Source organism: Gekko japonicus, unplaced genomic scaffold (assembly GCF_001447785.1).
Source record: "Gekko japonicus isolate JY-2015 unplaced genomic scaffold, Gekko_japonicus_V1.1 scaffold5924, whole genome shotgun sequence".
Taxonomy (NCBI): Eukaryota; Metazoa; Chordata; class Lepidosauria; order Squamata; family Gekkonidae; genus Gekko; species Gekko japonicus.
This window is the reverse complement of record NW_015162651.1, coordinates 1-11,234: the sequence shown is the minus strand read 5'-3', so window position 1 is coordinate 11,234 and position 11,234 is coordinate 1. Positions and strand designations below refer to the sequence as shown.

The following is an 11,234-nucleotide window of genomic DNA, read 5'->3' as shown; positions in this document are numbered from 1 at the left end:
TTCATTAAGATGTTGATTTGGTACATACTTTTAATAATGTATTTTTAGCCTGAGAAATATCTGACATTTTTTCTTTGTATTATTATCTGCCTAAGGTTTTTTAATCCTTTGTATGTCCCAAATCTAAAATACATTACCCATCTTGGCTAACAGCCCTTTGACAGCTCTTGAATTAATTGACATAGTCATATTTTAAAACCCAACCAGAACCCTAGTCATGGCAAAAATTTTCATAGTTTGACTGACTTCAATCTTGTATACATTTATCTAAGATTAAGCCACATAGAAGTCAGGGAAATGTACTTCTGATTAAATTTGTGATTGAGGTAGCCATCACATAATTAGCAAAAGGTTAAAAATAAGTTCTTATATATATGAACCTGCTTTGTTTAAAACATTCATTAGCCACCTTTCACCCTTGCCAGAGTCAAGGTCGCTTACAATATTAATAAAACATTATAAAAACACTATAGGATGTTAATATATCTAACAACATTTTAGCCTATCTTTACTAACTCTCCAGGGACCCAGGCAGAGATCCTATCAACTAAACATGTCATGAATACAACCAAGGCCTGTCTGCATGGAAAGCATGTGTTCTGCCACTGATCTTCCCAATTCCTGTCTCTTTTGTCAATGTCAAACAGGGACAAACACTTTAGTTTTTTCTCATTTTTTCTCTTTGCCTTTTCACCATCTACTGTTTTTTTACATGCCATTTTTCTAAAATTCTCATTTTAGCTAGGAGAGACAAAATTGTTTGGGAGAGACAATCATTAATAGGTTTATTTGGAGCTTGAGGTGAAGAAATAACTGAGATAAATTAAGGTTAGGAGCAAGTAGAGTCCACATCGACTGTCTCAGATATTGTCCTCAAGACCTGAACTACCTCCGGGGTAGTTTGTGGCGTCCTCTTATTAGGGAGGACTGGTTTTCTCTTTAAATTTATACCTTGTGTTCATAAACAGGGTAGATTTGGTTGCCACCAGGAATTTAAACAAATTCCAAATCTTTTCTCCTTTGCTGCTGATAATGTGACTCAGAGTCTGGGCTTTTCAGGGATCCATGTGGTCCTGAGGAAAGATAGAACTGAATTCTGGGATAAACTTGAACAAAAGATTTATTGAAATAAGAACAAAATATGAGGCTGGTTTCTCTGTAACTGTTTGGGAATAAGGACATGATGAATAAACTGGTGTATCACACAGAATCTTCTTAACATTAAGATCCCACTGAAAGGAATCTCTTTCTTAACAGGCAGTCACACTGGCTTAGCTCTTTGCACTATAGGTTCTTTCACCACTCTAGAGTCTCACAGACCCTTCTCATAGCTCCTTCACAACTTTAGCTTTTATAGACTTGTATTCTGAACTCTTTACACAGAATGATAACCCTCACTGACTGAACACACTAACTGAATTAATATCTCCAACTGAACTGCTTTCTCTAACTGACTTTCATAACTAATTTCAAGACACATTCATTTCAAAACAACTCCCCCCACACTCTGTCATCCACCAATCACAGCACACTTGTCTCTCTCAATCACTCTACTCTGCTATCACTGCAAGGGGAGTAACAGAAAATAGCTCATGCATTACTTTGTGTGTAAAAAATATGAAAGAATGAAAGAAACGTATAGAAACAATGGCCTAATAGAGGATGCTATATTTCAGTGATTAGTTGTACCAGCTGTGTACTGTGGGTTCCCGAAGGTACCTGTTTCTATCATGTACTGCACACTAATGTTTGCATACGTGGTTGCTTGACAGTCATTTTACCTGGCTGTGCTTTTGCCTTATTGCAACCTCACGTCTTTCTCTTCAGTCCAAATTCTGCATCCCTCCAGGAAATAGCAGAGATGCTAGTTGGTAATGAAACAATGGTGACCCACTTTGTTCTCTTAGGGTTTCCTAGCAGCCCAGCCATTCAAATTATCCTCTTTCTGACATTTCTGATGCTCTACAGCATGGTTCTGCTGGGAAATATAGGGCTGATGGTTCTAATAAAAACTAGCCTTCAACTCCACACCCCAATGTACTTCTTCCTCAGCAATTTGTCCTTTGTTGATCTCTGCTACTGCTCAGTGATTGTCCCAAAGATGCTCGTAAACTTCTTGGCAGAGAAAAAGGTAATATCATATACTGGCTGTGGACTGCAATTCTACTTCTTTTGCACTTTTGCTGACACTGAGTCTTTCATCCTAGCCTCTATGGCATATGACCGGTATGTAGCCATCTGTAACCCACTTCTTTATACTGTAATTATGTCTCCCAAAATTTGTATCTTGCTGGTTGCACTCTCTTACCTTGGTGGTACATTAAGTGCTTTGGTCCATACTTGCTTTGCCTTCAGACTGTCCTTCTGTGGACCTAATGTCATCAACCACTTTTTCTGTGACCTTCCACTGCTTCTCAAGCTCTCGTGCTCAGACACCACCCTCAATGAACTCCTACTCTACACCTATGGTAGTTCTGTGGAAATCATGTCTTCAGTCATTATCATAATCTCCTATATCCTTATTGCCACTTCTGTTTTGAAGAAATGGTCTGCAGCAGCAATGCACAAGACATTCTCCACCTGCGCCTCTCACCTGACCTCTGTCATCATCTATGAGGGAACTCTCCTCTTCATCTATTCCCGCCCCAGCTCCTGGTACTCCCCTACCTCAGACAAGTACATCTCTGTTTTCTACACTATTATTGTCCCTGTACTGAATCCCCTAATCTACAGCCTGAGGAACAAAGATGTAAAAGATGCTTTATGGAAAGCAATAGAAACTAAAATCTTTGTTCATTGATACTTCTGTCTCATAACATGACAAGCTTGGAGCAGGTAGACAATAGAACACTAGATGTCACATACTAAGGTAAGTCAAAAAGAGAGCTGTCTTCAGTGCTTTTCCATGGATAACAATTCTAGACAAGTAAGAAGTTATTACTTTTAAAGTTCTAGAGTCTCTTCTACAAAAATATCATTCAGTGTGGTTAGTGTTGTTTGACATCAGAAAAGTGATAGCTATCCAGGTCACAAAGTTATCCTATAGCCTACCTTTTTTACTTCCACGTAGTCGAAGAAATTAAACTCTTTGAATTCTTGTTCTATTGTCTACGTTTCAATAAATAAAAAGGGGTGAAATAAATTTTCTTTCCATGGTGCTTTGTACGCCCATATTGTTAGTGTCCTGGGAGTAAGGCCCACTGAGGCTGAGGTCAAATGCATTTTTTGATCTGACATAGCTGCAACCCGTGCTGCTCCGCCACAGAAGCGGAGTTAAAAGGAAGAGTCCAGCTCTAATGGGCTGAGACAGGCCACACTCTCTTTCCATCCTGACTCCCTGCCGCTGCCCCCCCCTTACCAGTATGCGCATCATCACAGACTTCACAGGGAGTCTTCAGTGCCGAGGTGTGATTCCTCTGATTCTTAATCAGATTAAGAACATTATTTATAAACACTGGCATCTTATTGAACATTCACCAGCTTGTAAAGATAAACCACATCTAGGTTTACGAGGAACAAAAACATTGAGAAATATTTTGACAAAATCTGACTTCCTTAATCCTAGCAAGAGCTCTATTCGTGAAAGGACACCATCCTTGTGGATCTTTGTTCTGTCTGTAAAATGGCATGGAGGACAGACACCATAGAAATAAATGGATATACTCAACAATTATATCAATTTACACGTGGAACATCGAGAGTGATATATGTGTTTTGCTGTGTTTGTGGATGTATGTACATTGTGTGACAAGCCCTTTTGTGAAGGCATTTTGAGACATAAAGATTGCAGAGCTGTAGCCACCAAATGAGAAGGGAGCACTCACTGGAGAAGACCCTGATGCTGGGAAAGATTGAAGGTCAAAGAAGACGGGGACGGCAAAGGATGAGATGGTTGGACAGTGTCAGCGACGCAACGAACATGACATTGAGCCAACTTCAGAGGACAGCGGAAGACAGGAGGGCCTGGCGGGAGCTGGTCCATGGGGTCGCGAAGAGTTGGACTCAACTGTGCGACTGAACAACAACAACCCAATTTATATATTTTGTGGACCTTAAGGGAAATACTGATACTGTGAGAGAGTATCGTGAGGCTTATGGCATCTGTAGGCTTCTTCTTCTTTTTTAGCACAACCATATGAGATATGTCATAATTATATATTTGTTACATATTTGAAATTAAGGAGTTTTGCTTTTGACATTGTTGGTTGGTGAGAACCTTTGACATTGTTGGTTGGTGAGTACTTGATGACCTTTGGCACCCAGAGGTTTTTTTGTACTGGGTTTCATGATATTATACATCATTTATTGTATACTTTTTACAGTTTTAGAATTATGGAATCTGCTTAGAAGGTTCCACCTCGAAACATGGAAATTATCTAAAAAATAAGTGTCTTCTGCTGCTCAAGTTTCCTGAATCAATGAGCTTCTAAGGATACAAAAGGAGAGGAAAGGATAGAGTATGGCCTGGGAGACTCAAGGTTGAATTTTCATCTTGCTGTTGAAGCTCACTGTGTGATTTTGGACCAGTCACATACTTTCAGCCTAACCTACCTCATAGGGGTGTTGTGTAGGAAAAGGAGGGAAAGGAGTATTCATGTAAGGGATGTACTAAGAGGAAGGACAGGATTTCCCATTGGAAACAATGTGAGATGCTTAAAGGCCCATTGGAGATAATGGGAAACAAGAATGCCAATTGACTTCCCTGGGCTCCATTGAAATACATAACAGTACAAGTAGAGTTGCAATAAAAATGCAAAATGGATTTTCCATTAGGGTCTCTGGGCCAAAATATACTACTCTGTGGATGGAATGAGAGACCACGGAGTGGAATGACAGCCCCAGAGTGGAGCAGAAGTGTTCTGGGACTAGAATGACAGGCCACGAAGTGGAACGAAAGCCCCAGGGTGTAGCGGGAGTGTTCTGTGGCTGTAATGAGAGACCACAGAGTGGAATAAAAGCCCCAGGGTTTAGCAGTAGTGTTCTGTGACTGGAATGAGAGACATGGATGGGATGACAGCCCCAGGGTGTAGCAGGAGTGTTCTGTGACTGGAATGGGAGACCACGGATGGAATGACAGCCCCTGCATATAGCAGGAGTGTTCTGGGACATCGATGACAGGCCACGGAGTGGAATGACAGTCCCAGGGTGTACCAGGAGAGTTCTGGGGCTGGAATGACAAGCCCTAGGGTGGAATGACAGCCCCAGGGTGTAGCAGGAGTGTTCTTGGACTGGCATGAGAGACCACGGAGTGGAATGACAGCCCCAGGGTGGAGCAGGAGTGTTCTGGGATTGGGATGACATGGCCTAGAGTGGAATGACATTCCAAAATTGAGCAGCAGTGTCCTGGGATTGGAATGACAGGCCATGGAGTGCAGTGAGAGCTGCGGAGTGCAGCAGGAGTGTTCAAGGATGGAATGAGAGACCACGAAGTGGAATGACAGCCCCAGGGTGGAGCAGAAGGGTTCTGGGACTGGGATGACAGGCAAAGGAATGGAATGAAAGCTGCAGGGAGTAGCAGGAGTGTTCTGGGTCTGGGATAATAGGTGACGGAGTGGAATGACATCCCCAGGGTGTAGGAGGAGTGTACTGGGACTAAGAGGACAGGCCACAGATTGGAATGACAGCCACTGGGGGAAGTAGGAATGTTCTGGGACTGGAATTACAGACCATAGAATGGAATGATAGACCCTTGGGGTAGCAGGAGTGTTCTGTGGCTGGGATGAGACACCACGGAGTGAAATGATAGTCCCTGGAGGTAGCAGGGGTGTTCTGGGACTAGGATGACAGGTCCCAGAGGGAACTGAAAGACCCAGGCTGGAACAGGAGTGTTCAGGGACTGGAATGAGAGACCACGGAGTGGAATGAGAGCCCTAGGGTTTACCAGGGGTGCTCAGGGACTGGAATGAGCAATCTCGGAGTGGAAGGAAAGCCCCAGAGTGGAACAGAAGTGTTCAGGGACTGCAATGGGACACAAAGAAGTGGAATGACAGCCCCAAAGTGGAGCAGGAGTGTTCTGGGATGACAGGCCACGGAGTGTAATGAAAGCACCACGATTTAGCAGGAGTGTTCTGTGACTGGAATGAGAGACCACCAATGGAATGAAGGCCCCAGGGTGTAGCAGGACTGTTCTGGGACATAGATGACAGGAGACGGAGTGGAATGATAGCCCCAGGGTGCAGCAGGAGTGTTCTAGGACTGGAATGAGAGACCACAGAGTGGAATGAGAGCCCCAGGGTGTACCAGGAGTGCTCAGGGACTGAAGTGAGAGGCCTCGGAGTGGAATGAAGGACCCGGAGTGAAACAGGAGTGTTCTGGGAATGGAATAAGAGACCATGGAGTGCGAAAACAGCCCCAGGGTGTACCAGGAGTGCTCAGGGACTGAAGTGAGAGGCCTCGGAGTGGAATGAAGGACCCGGAGTGAAACAGGAGTGTTCTGGGACTCAGATGAAAGGCCACCGAGTAGAATGACAGCCGCAGGGTGTAGCAGGAGTGTTCTTGGTCTGGGATTATAGGCCACAGAGTGGAATGAAAGCCTGAGGGTGTACCAGAAGTGTCTGGGATTATTAGGCCACAGAGTGGAATGAAAGCCTGAGGGTGTAGCAGAAGTGTTCTGGGACTGGGATGAAAACCGAACGAGTGGAATGACAGCCCCAAGGTGGAGAAGCAGTGTCCTGGGATTGGGATGAAAGGCCATGGAATGCAATGAGAGCCTGGGTGTGCATCAGGAGTGTTCAAAAACTGGAAAAAGAAACCACAAAGTGGAATGACAGCCCCAGGGTGGAGCAGGAGTGTTCTGGGACTGGGATGAGAGGCCACAGAGTGGAATGACATCACCCGGGTGTAGCAGGAGTTTATTGCGATAGGGATGACAGGCCACGGAGAGGAATGACAGCCCCTGGGTGGAGCAGGAGTGTTCTAGGAATGGGATGAGAGACCACAAAGTGGAATGACAGGCACTGGGTGTAGCAGGAGTGTTCTGGGACTGGGATGAGAGGCCCCAGAGTGTAATGATATCACCAGGATTAAGCAGGAGTGTTCTGTGACTGTGATGACAGGCCAGGGAGTGGAATGACAGTCCTTGGGGAAAGCAGGGGTGTTCTGAGACTGCGATGATGGGCCCTGAATACTCCTGCTAAACCCTGGAGCTCTCATTCCACTCAGTGGTCTCTCATTCCAGTCCCTGAACACTCCTGCTCCAGCCAGTGGCTCTCATTCCATTATGTGGTGTCTCATTCCAGTTTATGAACACTCCTGCTACCTCCGGGGACTGTAATACCACTCCATGTATGTCACCCCAGTCACATAACACTCCTGATACACCCTGGGGCTGTCATTATACTCCATGGCCTGTCATCCCAGTCCCAGAACACTCCTGCTACACCCAGGGGCTTTCTGTCCATTCCATGGTCACTCATTCCAATCCCTGAATACTCCTGCTACACTCTGGGGCTGTCATTCCTCTCTGGTGCCTGTCATCACAGTCACAGAAGACTCCTACTACCCCAACAGGCTGTCATTCTACTCCATGGTCTCTCATTCCAGTCCCTGAACACTCCTCCTATACCCTGGGGCTGTCATTATACTCCATGGCCTGTCATCCCAGTCCCAGAACACTCCTGCTACACTCTGGGGCTGTGATTCCACTCTGGGGCCTCTCATACCAGTCCAAGAACACTCCTACTACTGCCAGGGGCTGTCATTCCATTCCGTGGACTCTCATTCCAGTCCCTGAACACTCCTTCTACACACTGGGGCTTTCATTCCACTTCGTGGTCTCTCATTCTAGTCCCTGAAAACGTCTGCTACCCCCAGGGGCTGTCATTCCACTCTGGGGACTGTCATTCCACTCTGGGGGCTGTCATTCCACTCTGGGGGCTGTCATCCACACCCCAGAACAGTCTTACTACCCTCACGGTCTCTCATTCCACTCCGTGATCTCTCATTCTAGCCCCTAAAAACTCCTGCTACCCCCAGGGGCTGTCATTCCACTCAGGGGTCTCTCATCCCAGTCCCAGAACAATCCTGCTACCCCCAGAAATAGTCATTCCACTCTGTGGGCATTCATCCCACTCCCAGTACACTCCTCCTACCCCCAAGGGCTGTCATTCCACTTCGTGGTCTCTTATTCCAGTCCCAGAAGATTCCTGCTACCCCCAGGGGGTTTCATTCCACTCCATGGTCTCTCATTCTAGTCCCTGAACACTTCTGCTACCCCCAGGGGCTGTCGTTCCACTCTGGGGCCTCTCACCCAAGTCCTAGAACATTCCTACTACCCCCACAGTCTCTCATTCCACTCCGTGGTCTCTCATGCTAGTCCCTGAACAGTCCTGCTACCCTCAGGGGCTGTCATTCCACTCTGTGGTCTCTCATTCTCATCCCTGAACACTCCTGCTACCTCCAGGGGCTGTCATTCCACTCTGTGGTCTCTCATTCTAGTCCCTAAACACTCCTGCTACCCCCAGGGGCTGTCGTTCCACTCTGGGGCCTCTCACCCAAGTCCTAGAACATTCCTACTACCCCCACAGTCTCTCATTCCACTCCGTGGTCTCTCATGCTAGTCCCTGAACAGTCCTGCTACCCCCAGAGGCTGTCATTCCACTCTGTGGCCTTTTATCCCAGTCCCTGAATACTCCTTCTACACTATGGGGCTGTCATTCCACTCTGTGGTCTCTCATTCTAGTCCCTAAACACTCCTGCTACCCCCAGGGGTTTTCATTGCACTCTGTGGTCTCCCATTCCAGTCCCAAAACACTCCTTCTACCCTCAGGGACTGTCATTGCACTCTGTGATTTCTCATTCCAGTCCCAGAACACTCCTGCTACCTCCAAGGGTTTCCATTCCACTCTGTGGTCTCTCATTCCAGTCCCAGAACACTCTTCCTCCTCCTTGGGGCTTTCATTCCAATCTGGGACCTGTCATTCCAGTACCTGAACACTCTTGGTACTCCCTGGGGCTGTCTGTCAGACTCCCATCGCATCAACAAAGAACACACTTGCAGAAAAGAGGTTTCTTTATTTGAAGCAATGGATGCATAACAGGATCACTGTTCAGAATGAGGCATAAGCACGGATCCCAATAGATTATAGGAAATTCAAAAAGCTGAGGCCCAATTGCGGGACTTCCCGCGTGCGCCATTGAGCCTGGGAAGCAACACTCCTACTTACTCATAACATACTGCTTCTCATGGATAATGCCATGAGATCACCCAAACTACTACATGCCAGCAACCACCTGCGGCCTTGAGAGATACGGACGTTCCAGCAACTAGGCAATTAAGCGTATAAACAGGCATACATGGGAAAGTGAAAGCAAACAAGCGCATACCCAAAGAACAAGGATACATAAGAATATACACAGAGCATAGTGAAACATCAGAGCATACACAGAGTACAGGGAAACACATTGGCAGCTTGCTGACACTGTCATTCCACTCTGTGGCCTGTCATCCCAGTCCCAGAACACTCCTGCTACACTCTAGGGCTTTCAATCCACTGCATGGCCTCTCATCGCAGTCCCAGAACATTGCTGCTACACTCTGGGGCTGTCATTCCACTCTAGTACCTGTCATTCCAGTCCCTCAACCCTTCTTGGTACACCCTGGGGCTCTCATTCCACTCCATGGTCTCCCATTCAAGTCACAGAACACTCCTGCTACACCCTGGAGCTGTCATTCCACATCATGGTCTCTCATTCCAGTCCCTGAACACTCCTGGTACACCCTGGGGCTGTCATTTCACTCCGTGGTCTCACATTCAAGTCATAGAACACTTGTGCTACACCCTGGGGCTGTCATTATTTATTATTTAATTTATTTATTTTTGCAATTTCTATCCCGCCCTACCCAATGGCTCAGGGCGGCTAACAACAGTGTTTAAAATAATAAAACAATTTTACATATACAATAAAACTGGTGCTTCAAATCTATACAAATCTATACAGTATACAAGATGCTCCATTTCCACTCCACTCCGTTGTCTCTCATACCAGTCTCTGAACATTCCTGGTACTCCCTGGGGCTCCTGGTACTCCCTGGGGCTCCTGATACTCCCTGGGGCTATCATTCCACTTCGTGGCCTCTCATCGCAGTCCCATAAAATTCCTGCTACACTCTGGGGCTATCATTACACTCCGTGGCCTGTCCTCCCAGAACACTCCTGCTACACCCTGGGGCTGTCATTATACTCTGTGGCCTATCATCCCAGTCCCAGAACACTCGTCCTCCACCTTGGGGCTGTCATTCCACTCTGTGGTCTCTCATTCCAGTGTCAGACCCCACAGCAGGTAATGAAGTACACACTTGCAGGAAGGTTTTACTTTATTGAAGCCATGAAGTACTTAGAACAGATTCTCTGTTCAGAATAACTAGATGAGCGTTTGACAGGTAGGTTAAAGCAAGTTCATAATAACACTAGAAGAAGAAGAAGAAGAAGAAGAGATTGGATTTATACCCCGCCCTTCACTACCCAAAGGGAGTCTCAGAGCGGCTTACAAACTCCTTCCCCTTCCCCTCCCCACAAGAGACATCCTGTGAGGCAGGCGGGGCTGAGAGAGCTCTGACAGAAAACTGCTCTTTTTCCCAGAACAGCTCTGACAGAACTATGGCTTGCCCAAGGTCATCCAGCCAGGTGCAAGTGGAGGAGTGGGGAATCGAACCTGGTTCTCCCAGATTAGAGTCCACACACTTAACCACTACACCAAACTGGCTCTCAATAGCCAATAGCTATGATTCCCGCTCCTGCCTAGAAGGAGCTCAGCGCGCCCAAACCCTGAGAAGCAACGGTTTTGGTCAGTTAAACAATTACACTATTCCCACACTACATGTTCATTATAGACTAAGCAAAAGCCTCCGTCCGCACACCACCTGTGGCCTTCAGTAGATAAGTTGTCATCAAAGCAAAACTAGCGTATACAGAAAGGAATGCGATGGAGGAGACGAGCTCAGGAGAGTGAGGGCAGACATGCGTACAAGAGCCTACCGTTACCAAGGAAACAAGGTTATGCGACGGGGGGGGGGATAGCTTATACATACATTAGAGGCAGCTTGCTGACATCCAGTCCCTGAACATTCTTGTTCCACCCTGGGACTTTCATTCCACTATGGTACCTGTCATTCCAGCCCCTGAACCCTCCTGGTACACCCTGGGGCTCTCATTCCACTCCATGGTCTCCCATTCAAGTCATAGAACACTCCTGCTAGACCCTGAGCTGTCATTCCACATTATGGTCTCTCATTC

The 11,234-nt window shown here is 46.5% G+C and overlaps 1 protein-coding gene across 1 annotated transcript; it reads left to right on the top strand.

The window, feature by feature from the left end:
• Positions 1–1,861: 1,861 nt before the first annotated feature.
• LOC107106378 (olfactory receptor 5I1-like) lies at positions 1,862–2,800 on the top strand. Its single transcript, XM_015406514.1, has one exon. It carries the CDS (start codon positions 1,862–1,864, stop codon positions 2,798–2,800), a length of 939 nt encoding a protein of 312 aa, XP_015262000.1.
• Positions 2,801–11,234: the final 8,434 nt, after the last annotated feature.

Excerpts from the sequence above, each read along its gene's own strand:
- LOC107106378 (XM_015406514.1), top strand. The coding sequence starts at position 1,862 with ATGCTAGTTGGTAATGAAACAATGGTGACCCACTTTGTTCTCTTAGGG.